Source organism: Pararge aegeria, chromosome 10 (genome assembly GCF_905163445.1).
Source record: "Pararge aegeria chromosome 10, ilParAegt1.1, whole genome shotgun sequence".
NCBI classification, from domain to species: Eukaryota; Metazoa; Arthropoda; class Insecta; order Lepidoptera; family Nymphalidae; genus Pararge; species Pararge aegeria.
In genome coordinates this window covers 14417621-14435130 of record NC_053189.1, presented here as the reverse complement: position 1 = coordinate 14435130, position 17510 = coordinate 14417621, and the positions used below count along the sequence as shown (strand labels likewise).

The 17510-nt window shown below is 36.0% G+C and overlaps 1 protein-coding gene across 1 annotated transcript; it reads left to right on the top strand.

Annotated features, from left to right (window-relative positions):
• Positions 1-241: 241 nt before the first annotated feature.
• Positions 242-17393, top strand: LOC120626867 (protein artichoke). Its single transcript, XM_039894648.1, has 6 exons — positions 242-493; positions 7165-7428; positions 8257-8356; positions 12932-13221; positions 13756-13902; positions 14177-17393. Exons 1-6 carry the CDS (start codon positions 242-244, stop codon positions 17099-17101), a joined length of 3978 nt encoding a protein of 1325 aa, XP_039750582.1. The 3' UTR covers positions 17102-17393.
• Positions 17394-17510: the final 117 nt, after the last annotated feature.

Sequence of the window (17510 nt, the reverse complement as noted above, 5' to 3'; positions counted from 1 at the left end):
AGTCCATCGTCACCAAGCAAAATGCCTGACATTGCAGTTAGGAAACTGTCTTACCCCTAACAGGTTGACCTGCTACTATTTTAGACTCTACCATCACCCGGTGAACTTGGAGTCAAGGGTTTGTTTGTCCTGATCCCCTCCTCCTTACCTACACAAAAAAAAAAAAGAATCGGTCGTCGGTGTGCAAAAAAATGCGTAAAAAACGTTGCTCAAGAACCGTTTTCATTGTTTCCAGGGCAAAATGTGGATCCTGCTGCTTCTGTTCATGCCGTTAGTCCTCGGCCAGCAGCCGTGGGTGCCGTGCTCCGAACTGAACGATGACCTTCGATACCCTTGCCGATGCAAAGTCCAAGTCGACAGGGCTTTGCAACTGAGAATACTGATGAACTGCGACCGCGTAGTATTCGCTGGGGATTTCCCACCCCTGCCTTATGGTGCTCCTATTGTCGCCTTCAGCCAACGATGGGCCGGACAGCAGTCGCTGCCAACACAGGTTAGTTCCACACCCTTATTTTTAACTCTATAAGGAATCTTGAGTTACTAAAGATAATATGTAGCTAGCTTTTCGGAATACAGGAAGATATTTAGACACAAAGCTTTTGCTAAGCTATGTAGAAAAATTTAGATTTTTTTTAGATAGCTTTTTACAAAATAGAACACTTTTTACAAACAGATACTTTGTAATTAGCTTTTGCTAATTTAGCAAGGTACAATAAATATTTTTATTTTTATTAAAAACTTTTTGTTGCCCGCCATTTCGTGTGCATTTATTTGGATAATTAGAGGCCAAAGGTGTTTTCATGCTTATGAAAACACCTTTGGCCTCTAATTCATTATTTTAGGACATATTTTATTACCATGCAAAAGTTTATTGTAAATAAATCTTAGCGCGCTCAACAAAGCAAACCAACTGTTCAGCTTTATAATATTTATATACATTTTAATTTTCAATATATAGGTAAGTTATTTTGTTGCTAGATTTTCCTAGCTAGGGAAGCTTTTTACAAAATATAAAGTTAAAGTCAAATATTTCTTTATTCAAAAAGGCACATAGATGGCACTTTTGATGCGTACATTACATGTAAAATATGACATACGAGTGACTTGATGGCGATAAATAAATTCGTCAACTTAAAACTAAAGCTAAGAGGGTTCCAAACGCGCCCTGGTCTAAGAAGAAGCCCACAACGTACTTAGCCGGTTGTTATTTTTTTTCCTTAATGCTATAATAGGTTATATAGTTATTCTATAGCTAGGTATTAGTAGCTACAAACAAATATATATACTTCATAACCTTGCACAATTTGCTCAATGCGCCAGGACTTGAGCGGAACTGTCTCGCTGACACTTTCAGTTGCTGATGGCAATGTCAGTATCCCATGTTCTCCTTGAGATTTCTATGTGAATCCTTCAGCGAAACTCTTAACATAGCCCTCTCTAGCCACATTGGACTAATTGGCAATGGAAAGCATGCTGATAAAAGTTAAATCTTATCATCGACTTCAACTTATATCATTGACTAGCTTTTGCCCGCCGCTTCAGTCACGTTAAGTTCAATTTTTGATTTGGTAAACTTTAAATACACAGGTTTAAAAAAATGTCTTGCTGCAAAGTAAATTACTTACAAAATCAAAAAGAAACTTTCATATAAATTTTCATCCCCTATTTGATACCGAGTTGGAATTTTTAAAATTTGTGTAACACGTACCTATTTCTTATTTTTAATCGAAAACCTACAATCAAAGTTTCATGGATATAACTTGAGAAATAAATTGATAAATGAAGGATTTTATATTATTTATATTTCCCCCATTTAACCTTCTTAGGGTTAAAATTTTCAAAATTCCTTTCCTAGCCGATGCCTACGTTGTGCGCAAAATTTCAGCCCGATCCGTCAAGTGTCTAGAGCTGAGCGTTGATAGACTAGTCAGTCAGTCACCTTCGCATTTTAAATATATAGATAAGGCCACCCAATAAAATAATTAATTAATAAATAATTTTACCCTCTATGTGTTTATATCTCGATAACTACATTTTTCTTTGTGTTTTCAATCATACATTCCGCATTAAGCATTGACAAATTGACTTTGAGAGGAATTGACAAGTATGGAAATTCATGCAGAAAACTCGATCACGATTCAAGTTCATGATGAAATAGAAGCGTTTCATCGTGATCAGTGATTTTGCTTGCTCCACTGAAGACTCATATTGTTTCTTTGTGTCCGTAATGGCCTTAACTAAAAGCGTCATTATATTCAATTAATCTAAATTAGTCACAATCAAACAAAATAGATAAAAAGCTCTAAATGTGGCAAATTTAATTATAAATGACTGGTTGGTTCAGTTGTTATCATGATGACTGTGTTATGGATAATATGTATAAAATTGTACATCTTTGACAAATTAGTTTGACTACTCAGTTTGATCAACCGGACGAACACCACTATGGGTCCTAGGTTCTATTTCCAATGACTAAAAAATGGGAGGAACCTAGAATTGACAGTTAAACTTCAACTGAAGTATTGCTTTCAGTTTATCATTGTGATTGTATACTCTTTGCATTCAGGAATAGACAAGATATTAAAACGCTCAATAATTAAATATTTAACTATATATTAAACGGCCAATTTTGAACAGGGTTGTGGGATTAAGCTTTGATAGCATGGGCTCTTCTTAAACTCATTCTACCATGAAAGAGGAGGTATATAAGGATAATTTCTGATTCCGGACTAATAAATTAATGAAGCTCTTATTTTTCATTTCCGATTCTAATAACAAATAACCGAAATGTTGGAATAGCCATAATTATGTCTAGACGTAATATTTTTTTTGCATTCGTTTACAAAAAGCATAGTTGCATAAATTATTTCGCACTAATATGTTAATATCTTTACGCAATATATCAAAGAACATGTTTAAGAGACATAAAAGCAAATGTGCAGTTTCCGAGAATGTTGCCGGTAATTGAGAAAGATCCATTGAAACACTGATCTGATTTCTACCTCCGATGTCACGCGATCATTCATGATCTGATAACCGCAGTCGGGCATCGCTCTCGATGCATCTCTTTTATATATTGTTTATTAGAATCTGGGACTTATATTTCACTTAATTTTCTTCGTTCACTTTGCTAGATGGAAGCAAGAATTAACAAGCATGGAAAAATTTGGTGTTTCTGTTTGTCATTAATGTATTGTGTTATGGTGTACAAATAAATATTAATTACTAGCATTTTCCCGCAGCTTCGCTCACGTTAAGTTCAATTTTTTATTTGGTAAATTTTAACTACGAAGGTTTAATAAAATGTCTTGCTGCTAATAGAAAAATATGCTTAAAAAATCAGAAACGTTCAGATAAATTTTTCACCCCTATTAATTCCACCCTTATTTCGTATTTAGGGGTGGAATTTTTTAAATTTGTGAAACACGTATTTCTATATTTTTAAACGAAAACCTATAATCAAAGTTTTATGGATGCAACTTGAAAAATAAATTCATAAATGAAGGATTTTTTACGAACTTTCATCCCCCAATTGACCCGCTTAGGGTTGGAATTTTCAATCCTTTCTTAGCGGATGCCTTAGTTGTTATAACTATCGTTGTGCAAAATTTCAGCCCTATTCGTCAAGTGGTTAGTGATGTGCGTTGATAGATCAGTCAGTCAGTCACCTTTGCGTGTTATTTATATAGATAATAGTACTAAATTGTTTAAGGAATATGACAACCCTGCCGTTAGGGGAGGCGTTAAGTCCCGCAGTGGACTGTTAATTATTAATTAAGTAATATTTTGTACTCGAACATTAAGCTTAAGTTTATGTTTAAATTATCCTAATAATCCTACTAATTCTACTATCCTACTATCCTACTATTTTAATATTGTAAATGTGAAAGTTTATATGTTTGTAATTCATTCACGCTAAAACGACAGAACAGATTTGGATGAAATTTGGCGTGCATATAACCATTGACATTGAAAAGAATATAGGCATACCTTTTATCCCGATTTTTTAAGTGGTTCCCGAGGGAAAATCGAAAATTGTTTACGAGCTGAGCCGCTGGCAGACAGCCTTGAAATTTGGTATGCATGTCACCTGTTCTATGAAACGGACATGTACTTTCTATACAGATCACTCAAATTGTCCCCGTGGTAAGATTAAAAATTGTTAACGAGCGAAGCTTTAGACCCAATTCCAAAGCCGACGCAGACGAAGCGCGCAGAAGCAATTTATTACTAACAATTGTGGCACGTCTTTGTCGGTAGGATGGTAACTAGCCGAAGCCTCCACCAGACTAGACCAGAGAAAATTTAGAAATAATAAATTCCCTCATGCCCCTGCCGGGAATCGAACCCGAGACTTCCACATAAAGGTAGGACGAAGTCTTATAGGTCTATCGAGGGACAGAGTTTTTAGCAAGTCCCACATAACTACTCCGTTTACCCCAACGGAGTGGTATGTCAGGCATTGTGTAAAAAAAGGCCTAATCCACTAAAAGCCATAGGCTATCACCACTTTAAGTTATTAGCATCACCTATACCTTTTTTTGCAATAACTATTTATATAATACTAGAATATGGTCTATGAGAATATGAGATACAAATACAACAGCACAATAAGGTAGAACGTACAATTTGGCGGCCTTATCGCTAAAGTATATTTTTAAACGACTTAAGAAGCGGTGTTGGCATTGAATTGGAGCTCGATATCACTTTCGGGGGGCCAAGTTGGAACCCAATACGCACCTCTAACTTTTCTTAGTTAAGTGCCTTTAAGTTATTCAAATATCACTTGCTTCAACGGTGAAGGAAAACATCGTGGGGAAACCTGCATGCCGGAGAGTTCTACATAATGTTCTCAAAGCTGTGTGGAGTACATGTGGACTACGGACTTATCCCATTCTCACTGTGGGAAGAGACCCTTGCTCTGTAGTGGGCCGGTAATGGGTTGATTTGACGATGATGACGACGAAGTCGGTCAAATACGAAATCTATATATATAAAAGAGAAAGTGTGTGGGTATGTTCCGTATAGGCTCCGAAACGGCTGGACCGATTTCAATGAAACTTTCAAGGAATCTCCGGATTGACCTGGCGAGTAATCCTGTAAAGTTTGGTGACGATCGGAGCACTCCTATTTTTGAACTGTCAAATACAGCTTTTATTTACTATGATGATATTCTATTGTTGGGTGTACATGGGTGTAGATAATGATCTTCACCCGCTCGAGAAGAGAATAGAAGAGAATGAATACGGAGAGAAATAAATGATTTAATATATTATGAGACCTAAATTAAAAATTGAATGATGTAAGTTTATTGTTTAAATAAAATAAAGCAAAATATAACCCGGCGAAGTGGGCTGGGTACGCTTGTATATTATAAATAGCAAACAATAAGTACATTTAATATAACAGAACAGCAAACTTGACTATTTATACAGCGTGTTTCGAGATATTGTATCAATATACTATATTGGATTTTCGGTAGAACTTATAGGTTACGGACCTACCTGCCTACCTACAGGTCTTTTGATGATATAGGAAACATGCTTTGATAATAAAAAAAAAAATGTGTGTATTAATGTACACGCGTTAGAAGTGATACTTCTTTGGCGTAACAAGATTGAAAAAACTACACTAACAATAGAAAAAAAAGTATTGTTTGAATTATTGTAAGTCAACTGTCAAACCTTTTTAAGAAAAGCTAAAATTTTGAATAAATTTCTTCAAAACTTCATGGTGTCGGTTTTTTGTGACGGTGTGCGTGCATCGTAAAATTTTACTCTTACAATTTTTCCCTAACGCGCCAAAAGAAGTATAACTTCAAAATTATATATATACTACGTCAGCTTGTTTTATGGGCACTAAGATGACTGATGAATATATTTTCGAAAACTGCATACCTGTGAGTTCATCTTTATTGAATATATATTTCTTGTGTGCGTGTGTATGTCACTGAACTTCTCCTAAACGGCCGGACCGATTTAAATGAATTTTTCGGTATGCGTTTGGGTGCGTGCGTGTGGGTCATCTCCAAGCGGCCAATAGGCCGGTCGGGGGTACGGGCCTCGAGGCAACGCCTCCTTACCCGGGTCATATTCGCAGGGCAGCTATGCTGCCCTGGTAATTGTTGTTTTAGCCCCTGTCTAGGGGCTAGGGCCCGCCATCATTGGCTTTGGGCCTGTTGGTTTGTCTTGTCCGTGAAATGTCGGCGTCACTGTCAGCGTAGTCGTCGTCGGCGCGCGCGGGGATGTTATTAATTCTGATGGGCCTTGAGTCATCGATGTCACCATTTGTGCCTCTGCGTTGTCGCGCTGGCGGGGGTGATTGGAGGAGCGCGTTTGGGTGGCACCCTGGATGGTTTAGATTCACAAATCAGCCCGACAGATGGCGCTGGGGTCCGCTAGTATCTTATATAGTTCATACCTCCATAATGTTCTCAAAGGTGTGTGAAGTCCACCAATGCGCACTGGACCAGCGTGGTGGACTACGGCCTTAACCCCTTATAGTGGCAGGAGACCCGTGCCCTGTAGTGGGCCGGTAATGGGTTGATAATAACGATGATGATTCCTTTAAAAAAAATCCCGGGATAATTATCACTTTTAAAATATCGTAGTTAACGCGGACGAAGTCGCGGCCAGTAGCTAGTTTATTATTGAAGTAACGTTTTTTTAATTCGATATCAATATTCTTTCTTTAAACCATTATATTTATACTACTTGTCACACTGGCATAAAAAAATCATCACGTTAACAAGACTAAGTACTTTTATTAAAATAAGTGTATTCTTGTTTTATATTGGAAAACATTGTGGTTTAATACAAAAACTGAAGTATGAATATACAGTGCCCTCATTCAGCCATTATTACATACAGTGCATTGTGTCCAAAATCAGTGAAAACTGCCCCTCACACCCGCTTTATTTTTCTAGCTCACAGACTTTTCCGATTTTCCCCATTTTATTGTAAACGTATTACTGTCAACTAACTGGAGTGAAGCTACTAACTGACTATTTGAGAAAACCTACTAAAGTGGAGTGGTTTTTTATGCTTCAATATTAGTCGTATACACGTATGTTGTTTTTTCTGTTAATACAAGTAAAGAAAACTTTTTCCGCAAAATTAATAATGTGTGTTTTTCAGATATTAACAATGTCTCTCTCTGTTCCAGATATTCTCATCCTACGGCCTGCCCATAAAAGAACTAGACTTTTCCCACAACAGCCTTCGTAGACTGCCCGATCGCCTTCTAGCGGGCATTCGGGGAAACATCACGAAGTTAGTTCTGTCTGATAACCTGCTGGGTGACAACTTAAATCCGATATTTTCGACTGCAGAGTTCCATAACCTGCCTGCTTTGGAGGAGCTGGATCTAAGTGGGAACAGCATACGAGGCCTTGAAGAAGGACTCCTGATTGGATGTGACGTTCTAAAGGTATGCTTTAATTTTGTTTATTTAATATTATTTAGTCATCAAATAACTTTTCTGCGTTATAAAAAAAAGATATACAATACTGAACTGTTCTCTTATTTACTACAAGTTAGCAAAGGCCAGTAATCTCACCGGATGGTAAGTTATGATGCAGTCTAAGATGGTAGCGGGCTAACCTTTCAGAGGGATGTGTGTAACGTTAAACACATTCTCCTTTCGTAATAAAGCGGCATTGTAACCGCGGCCGAAGCCTCCCACTTAACCAGACCAGAGACAATTTAGAAATGATAAATTTCCAAATTGTACCTGACGGGTATTGAACCCGGGACCTCCTACGGATGAGAATGCAGCGCTCACCACTGCACCTGGGAGGTCGACAGAATTTGTGGATATCATACTCATCCTTAGCTTTACAGCTCTGGTGGGAAAGCAGCTTAAGTTATCGCCTCCTTAGTTGGCTCCAGACACGTTATGTAAACGGAACTAAACTAAATATATTATAAAACTAAAATAGATAAAACTTTACTTCCGAGTTCGAATTCAAATGTTATCTGCGTTTTAAGCAATTAAAACGGTTTAACGGTGAAGGAAAACATCGTAAGGAAAACAGTATAAAGTTATCCACAATGGTCACAAAGGCGTGTTCCACCAATCCGCACTAGGCCAGTGTGGTGGACTACAGCCTAAACCCTTCTAATTGTGGGAGGAGACCCGCGTCCTGTAGTGGAACGGTAAATATATTAGTTTTAATAATGTTAGTTATAAAAACGATCGTACTGAGTTCTTACTTAATAATTTTAGAGTAAAAATTTAAAATAAAACTACTTTCAGGTATTGCGCCTCGACCGTAACAATATGAATTCCGCGCCGTCCTCCTCACTCAATGGGCCACAGTCATTAAAAGTTCTCTCGCTGAGGGAAAACAGAATAGGTAAGTAAGGGAAAGGAGGATGGGTATAGCATAAGAGACCATCGTTACTTTACCAGCCTATAACATTTCACTGCTGTACAATGAGGGTTTTGAACATAATCACTACGCTGAGTTGAGAGTTCGCAGTAGATAGTAGCACTGAGCATGCAGCTGCCCGTTTTCTGTTATCTTTTCCAAGTCGTTTAGTACGACTGCCACGGAAAGAGGTGGTCGTGACAACTGTATTCTGCAGTTAAACCAAATAAATTTAAAATTCATTTATTTCAGATTGGCTTGTTTATAAGAAACTAAAATGCCAACAAAATAAAAACAAATATGTTTTGTATGTTCGTATTTTAATTCGTTAACTTAATGGTAATATAATTTATGTAATGATTTAATCGCATTGCCCAAACTAGGCATTATTATTAACATTTTTATTAAAATTATATAAAACCAATCTATGCCGTGGCTTCGTCCACGTTTAAAGTTTCCACCCTCGACCGACTATCGTCGAGGAATTTTAAACATAGCTACTGATTTCAGTATTAAAACGCAGCATAAATCCTACTATCCTACCAATTTTATAAACGTGGAAGTGTGGATGTTTGTCATACAATCACGCAAGAACTGCTGAACGAATTTGGATGAAATTTGGCATGCATGTAGCCTTCAACATGGAAAAGAATTTAGGTTACCTTTTATTCCTCAAGTAGGTCCCGAGGGAAAATTTGACATTGTTAACAAGTGAAGCTTTAGACCCAATTCTGAAGTCCACGCAGACGAAGTCGCGGGTGGAAGAAATCTAATAAAAACAAGTCGCAAAAATTATTAGCTCGAATAAAGGGATCCGCGAATGCCAAAAAGTATCGATATTATATATCAGTACTTTTTGGATGTATGAATATTAAAACTACATTTATATCGATTTCCGAAAACAAAAACAGCAGAATAATATCGTCGCCACACATGATGGTGGCGTTATCATTTCAAATTTTCCATTTTCAAATGGCTTTTTTTTCACCCTTTTATAGTTTTAAATACACCAATATATCAGACTGTGCAGTAAAATAATATTACTGCATACACTCCGGTTCTCGTATCTGAACGAGGTTTGGCCCAGCGTTTCAAGTCTCATAGTTTAAAACATTTTTCTCAACGATATAAAACTATTTTCCCATCAAAAATTAACTATTTTCTAAAGAAGTTCTACTTCAAAATTGTTTAGTGGTTTCTACACTATACTCAATGCCGTGTTAACGAAGTATTCAACTGCGAGCGTTATAATACAGTAAACATATAAATTCAGAACGGAAACCAGTAGACCAAAATGAAGAACTCGAGTACCTCGCCCGGAAGATCTTTTGAGGCGGTTGAGCGTAGATCACGAGCGCACCGCATTTACGAATTTGTGCTTTATTCAACATCAAAGTAAACCATGCTTCTAATTATGTAATAGTCCAAACCCCACTAACGTTATAAATGCTAAAGTGAGTCAATTTGTTTAGTGATTTTGTTCTTCTTTGAGCAATAAATTTAAAGACTACTATGATTTTCTGCTTAAAGATGTGCTAGAGATAGTTAAAGGGAAACATAGACTTCTTAATTTGGACAAAAATATACTATTACAAAGGCACATAGTCATAAAGTAGAATACTTTTGTCTCGAAAAACTTATTCATATCCATACTAATATAATAAATTCGAAAGTGTGTTTGTTTGTCCATCAATAACGCAGCAACAGAGCAACGGAAATATGTGATTTTTTGCATAGATATAAACTATCTTTATGCCACACACAAACAAACAAACAGTTGAGTAGTTTAGAGGACGGAGAGAAACATGAGCTACGTTTGTTCCTGGAAAACATCGGAGTCCTAAAGGTGGTTTACAAGAATATACGTCCTAACAAAGTATCTAAACGTATTTATATGAAGAAATAGTTGAAAGGATGCAGAATAAAGGGGGCACAAGCGTCCTGGAATAGTGCACTGTTCTGTATTCATGATCGGGGTCCTATTTCTCCTGGCAAAGTTTTTAAAATTACCACGTGAGGGAAACCGTGGGTAAAAGCTCGTATTCATTCTAAATGTTAAAGATAGATAAAATGTAAAAACAAAGGAGGGGTATGACTAGGTAAATAGTCGGTTAAAAATATGCTAAAATGAAAAAAAAACTCGTCTTTAACTTTGTAAAAGTAATGTTGCGGCGAACCCACATGACGTGGGTTAAGGGCAAAAAGGGTAGAAGGGATACAGTTCCTACCTGTGGGTGAAGCTGCGGAATGTTATGAAAGGAGTGCTTTTAGAACGAACATTGATTTTATGAATAACGTCTTGGAACTTTTGGCAGTTTTCTCTTAGACTATTATACATGTTTTTACCTGTTCTTGGTACCTACTGCAAAAGCTATTGACAAGTTTCAAAAAGTTGTCTAACTTGAAGGCTTTTATTTTGGAAGCCTGTATGAGTTTTGTTTTCTTTAGTTCAACTGTATATAATGAATATGTTCGTAATAAATTCCTCATAGGTCCTCATTTTCTCTGTTGTTAACTTACGTTTCATGTAACAATGTCTTATTATTATTGGAAGTTCAAGGAGACATTTTCAGTTGAAGAGTTTCTACGTGAATTGTGAAATTGATATTTCTGAAGGGTCCATTATTTACGTTCGTTTTCTTTGCGTAATAATATAAATTTATATTATTTAAATTTAGTCTTTTTATAATTATTATAAGTAAATGAATACACCGAACTTTATCATAATGCAAAAGCGCAATTTACCCACACGTAATAATGGTTAAACATAAAGCTTTATTTACATTCCTTACAATTAAATATCTTACTGGCTAAAAATTAAAAAAAAAAAGTTTATATGGGTAAATAAAATTATTGTAAACACTAATGGAGCCTTCTTTTAAGGCTAGTATTACTACCCCTGTGTCAGAAGAAACCGCTCTTCCAATAACAAGAAATAAACATAAAAACGAGGGTAGGTATACAAACAAAAATATTTGTGTTGATATTAGAAATAATAGACATGTTACATAGCAAATAAATAAAATAAATAAATAAATATACTACGACATTACACACATCGCCATCTAGCCCCAAAGTAAGCGTAGCTTGTGTTATGGGTACTGTGATAGCCGATGAATATTTTTTTATCAATATAATATATAAATACTTATAATATATAGATAAACACCAAGACACTGAAAAACATTCATGTTCATCACACAAACATTTTCCAGTTGTGGGAATCGAACCCACGACCTTGGACTCAGAAAGCAGGGTCGCTGCCCACTGCGCCCCTCGGCCGTCATAGCAGAAGATAAGTTAACTTAAAAATAAATAAAGTAATAGAGTTAGATATAATACAGTTAAAATTTCTTATTTTCTATTTATAATGTTTTCTTAACTAAGTAATATATTGTACTTATACTATCTAATTTATAACATTTATGTAAGGACCGGCGGTTAAAGCCTCCTCCATATTCATCCATTTGCACCTGTCCCTTGCAACAGTACTCAATGTCTTATCCGCAACTTTCGCGATGTCGTCCTCCCATCTTTTCAATGGCCTACCGGGTCTTCTCTTGCAATCCATGGGATGCCACACGTAATGATAGAGGGTACAAACTTAATTAAAAAAACGTGTCAGCCGTCACGGGACGCCTGGCAGATGTGAAACATCGAAATTGTTTTCCGTAAGTTATTGCAGATATTGCATAATGAAAAGATAAAGCATTACAAATTAGTTTCACAAATAAAAATAAATACAACCAAATGGATAACCACTCCTTTTTGTAAATCGGTTAATAATGACGGTTTTATTACAAAATTAATATTTAATTTAATTGTTACATACGAAATACAAAAATTCAATCATATAGCGTAGCGATGTGTCGCCACGGCCTGTGTCGCCACGCCAAAAATCAGGTTTACCCTCCTATAAATGTTTGACAAAATATAAATGTATAAAAGTAAAATTTTCGATAGCTGCGTTATTTGAATGACAGAGACAATCTTCAATAGCCAGTCAAGAAGTGGACTGTTATAGGCTTTTGATTCTGAACTTCTGGGTTGCCCATACGAACCAAGCTGGTCAGACGGGTTGGCGATGGCAGTAGGTGTAATAATAGCAAAGAGGACTATGCTGTTCGTTCACGGTTAAATTCCCTTTGTCACCACGTGTAAAAATTAAACACACCCCGATACTCAATATGCACACTCGATTTATTATACTAAATGGTTGCGTCCTATTCGAAGTCACAGCCAAAAGTGCCCTGTCGTGTCATCCCACCCTCAGGCCAGAGCCGCCATATTTTTCCCCCTCTTGGTGACCGGATACTGACGTCACAACGACCGACAAGCTGCCGAGGTGGCGCTTGCGTCGATCTTTGTACATTGTCGCACACAAAACGCGCGGTGTTGCCAACACACGTAAGTCCCACTAGAAGAGTAGGGGAGGAGACATCTGTACCTATTCTGATCTACCATCACCACACGCCATGTTTTTGTCTCTAAAAAATCTTATTAACCTCCAAAAAAATTTTAATATTACTAATATTTATACATGTTTCTTTATGGTTTCAGGTACAATAAGGCAAGCTACGTTCGTATCACAGAAGACATTAGAAGAAATAGATTTGCACGGAAACATGATTTCGACAATCGAAGGCGGTGCATTTATCAGCCTGAGTGAGATACAAAGCCTTGATCTAGGTCGTAACAGACTCTCCAAGATTAACAGTGATGTGTTTCAAGGTATAGAAACCTTGGAAAGATTGGATTTATCTGAGAACTTCATAGCTGATTTCCCGACAGTTGCACTTAAATCTTTCGGCAATCTAAAGCATTTAAATCTATCAAGCAACATGATTTCTGTAAGTTTTCCTTTAATTATAAAATAAAGTTTGTTCATGCATGAAATCTATATAAATTAGGTCTACCATTTATGTCGTCTATCGCTATAGAAAAAATACCTGTTACGTATGCCGTACTGGTAAGCCTTAAGTGGAAGCTAAAATGTTTTAAGGTTTATAATAGGATAGAACTTTTATGGATACAATCAGCGTAGAGAAAAAAGATTTTTTCATATCGCGCTTCAGATTTTACCTTTATGAAATACTCATAAAATAATTATGTATTTATGCGTAATTTATAATTGAAATAAGCATAAATAATAATATAGATAAGATTTGTATCAAAATCATTATTAATCACCTATAATACCTGTTTCAAATGTCAGGTCACGCGATAATATGTAAATGTCAAAGGACAGTTCGTTCTAATTACGGTTGCGTATAAATAATTAATATGCAATTAATTTACGTATATTTATTAATTTTTACTTTATCAACCTTTATTGACAAACATGTTATCATTTTTGGTTTCTATCTAACATTTTTTTCTTCCAGAATATGGACCCTAGCCATCTTAACTCGTTGAGTTCCCTACAAGTGTTGGATTTGAGCAGAAATAATCTAGTAAAGTTATCTCCTGGTACTTTTGTTGGACTGACAGATTTAAGATATTTGGACATCGGAGTTAATTCCTTACGTACTGTAAGTATATTGTACAGTCCTGCTATTGGTTATACCACATTGTGCATAGATGTATTCTGGTTAGCCTAAATTGCTCACCTATAATTGTTTGTTAGCTTTAGCATTATGCCTCGTTTGCACACATTTGTATAGTAATTTTATAAGAAAAAAAATGTAAATAACATAAATAATAAAATATACGTTCTTTCTGGAAGATAAAATAAACTACACAAACATAATTTTTTTTTGCTTTCCGAGCTTGAATATGTAAGACTAATCTTTTTCTCTTTTTCAGGTGGAGGATGACGCATTTGATGGTTTGACAAGTCTTCAAACTCTGTTGTTAAGAGACAACAATATTCTCCTCATTCCTGCAACCGCACTGTCTCGATTGCCTAGTGTTACGTCTGTTCATTTAGGGTTTAATAGAGTAACAGCATTGTCAAGTGACATATTGAGAGCTGTTTCTGATAGAATAACTTCTTTGGTTCTTTCAAGGAATGTCATAAGAGAACTACCACCAGCTGCTTTTGAGCATTTCAAAACTTTAAAACATTTGGATTTATCAGGAAATCTCTTGAACTCAATTTCAGCAGAAGTATTTAGTGGCTTAGAAACAACTCTTGAATTTTTATCTCTAAATCAAAACAGAATATTGGGCTTTACTGGGGAGCAACTGAAATTTGTGAGCCTTTGGTATTTAGATATCTCAGGAAATCAAATATCAGAAATTCCAGTCAACGCTTTTCAATCCATTCCAAGCTTAACACATTTGAATATGAGTCATAATTTACATATAAACGTTCTTCCTCAAAATGTCTTTAATTATAACGATGCATTACTAACAGTTGACATAAGCCACGTTGGTTTAAAAGCACTTCCAGTCAATTTGTTTTCAAAAACTCATAATTTAGAACAAATTTATCTATCCCATAATAATTTGCAAGAAATATCCGAAGGTTCTTTTAAAAATCTTAAGAATTTAACTCATCTTGATTTGTCCTATAATAATATAGCCACGATTAGAACACCTGCATTTGTGAATGTTATGTCTATTCAGTATTTATCATTAAAAGGAAATCAGCTAAATGCTTTTAAAGGTGAGTTCTTTAATACAGGAACTAGTTTAGAAGTGATTGACGTTTCTGACAATCAGTTAAGCTATTTATTCCCATCTTCATTCAAGATTCATCCAAGGTTAAGAGAAATTATCTTGACTAATAATAAATTTAATTTTTTCCCTTCTGAACTTATAAGTACTCTTCAATATTTAGAACTTATTGATTTATCTGGAAACGCTTTGAAGAACGTCGACGAGTTAGATTTTGCTCGGTTACCTAAATTGAGATCAATTTTACTGGCCAGAAATGAACTCGAAACTGTGAGTGAAATGGCTTTCCATAATTCTTCTCAGATTCAACATTTAGATCTTTCATATAATAAAATTGATCGGTTAGGTGATAGACTTTTTGAAGGTCTTATTAGATTAGAAACTCTTAATCTGAAAGGAAATGTTCTTACTGAACTTCCTGACAACATTTTTGATAGATCAAGATTGCATATGCTTGAGACAATATTACTTAGTCATAATCTGTTTGAACAAGCTCCATTAAAAGCATTACAAAAACAGTACTTTTTCGTATCATCCGTAGATTTGTCATATAATGATATTATGGATATACCAGCTGAAGATAGCGTAATGGTTAATATTAAAAAGTTAGACTTATCATTTAACCCTTTATCAGAAAAAACTATTAGCAACGTTTTAACTGAGCCAAAAACTGTTAGAGATTTGAATTTGGCAGGAACTGGAATGAAATCGGTTGGTCAGTTGGAAACTCCATTTTTACATAAACTAAACTTATCGTACAATAATATATCAAAACTTACTGAAAAAACCTTTACGAGAACTACTTTACTAGAATCATTAGATCTGTCGAATAATCAATTCGGAGATGTTTCCAATTCACTAGCTATTTCTTGGCCGAAATTAAAAAACCTTTTGAGACTAAATATTTCGGATAACCCAATTATAATGATTCTTGAAGGAAACTTTGAAAGCCTCACGTCTCTTCGTATATTAGATATGAGAAATTTAGAAAAAAGCACCAAAATTGAAAAGAATGCTTTTAGAACTTTATCAAACTTAGTGGAATTCCGAGCTTATGGATATCCAAGGCTAGGATACTTTGATGTGCAAGGCGCCTTACAATATTTATTGGCACTTGAGAAGTTAGACGTTGAGGTAAAAGATACTAACATTGGCCCAGATCAATTGCATTCAATATTGCATCCACGTCTCGAGGAACTAGGTTTAAGAGGCAACCGCTTAAGAACTGTTTCCTCGGGTGTACTCGCAGGTTTGAAAGCTCCTAGTATTACCGTTCGGTTACGAAATACATCCGTAACAAATCTGCCACCAGCCTTGCTATTTCCTTTACCACGATCATCTAGAATAACTATAGATGTAGGTGGAAGTCAATTAACTACGCTGCAACCTCAATTGTTGGTTGCACTTGATGATCGTAAGGCAGATTTGTCAATGTTTGGATTAGACACCAATCCAATCCGCTGTGATTGTAACTCAAGAGCTTTAAGAAGATGGCTTCCTACTGTTGGGATTGATGAGATACGATGTAGTTCTCCTGAGCATTTATCGGGATTTTTACTAATTGAAATTGGTGACGACGAGCTGTCTTGCGATACACGGCGCAAAACAACCGCTACATCTTCTTCTAGTAGCGTTTCAACAACAGCCCCTCCACGTCTTGTTCACCGAACTTCTGCTGAGCCTGATATTATTTGGTCAGTAGCACCGTCACACGAAAGGCCAAAACCTCAAGGGGAGCCCAAAGGAGCGCCAGTTATTGGCGTCGCTACTTCTTCAAACGATGATAATTTGATTATTGGAATTGTAGGAGGAGTTGTAGCATTCATTGCTATTCTAATTGTCGCTATATGCATAGTTCGTCTTCGGATGACTACAACGTCTTACCGAGGTGGTCCGTTAGCCAATAGTCCAGGAGCCGGTGGTGCTCCCTTATGGGGTGCAGCTTGGCCTGGTTATGCAGGCACGTTGCCACCTCCATCATTATCGACAGCAACTTTGCCTCACAAAATACAGTCAGGTCCGGGGTCAGTGCGATATTTAGCCGCGCCACCACCCCCAGCACCATATTTTATTAGTCTTCCACCACACGACGATAAAATCTATCGGTAGAATAATTTACAACATTCCAATTACATATTTGTGTATATTACACTTTTATTAAATAGTGTCTTCAAACTGAAGGTGTGTAAATATACTTATAAATTATTAAGAATATTTGTGGATGAATGTAAAACTAATAAGAGAGGATGCTTGTAATTTGTGCTTAGTTTTAGATTCAGAATGGTGCCCTTCTTTTCAATGACTGGTTTTGTTTGTTTTCTATTAAGAATTATGTAATACTGTTAGAACTTGGGCTAGGTTGGAACTATCTAGTCACCAGTGACAGGTGCCTAAATGTGTGAATATGCGAGTATATAATATAATTATTGTAACATTTGAAAATGGTGTAGCAAATTAATGAAGTTTGCCTGAATAGATTTTGAATTAGCATGACTTTTGTATATTAATATTTATTTAA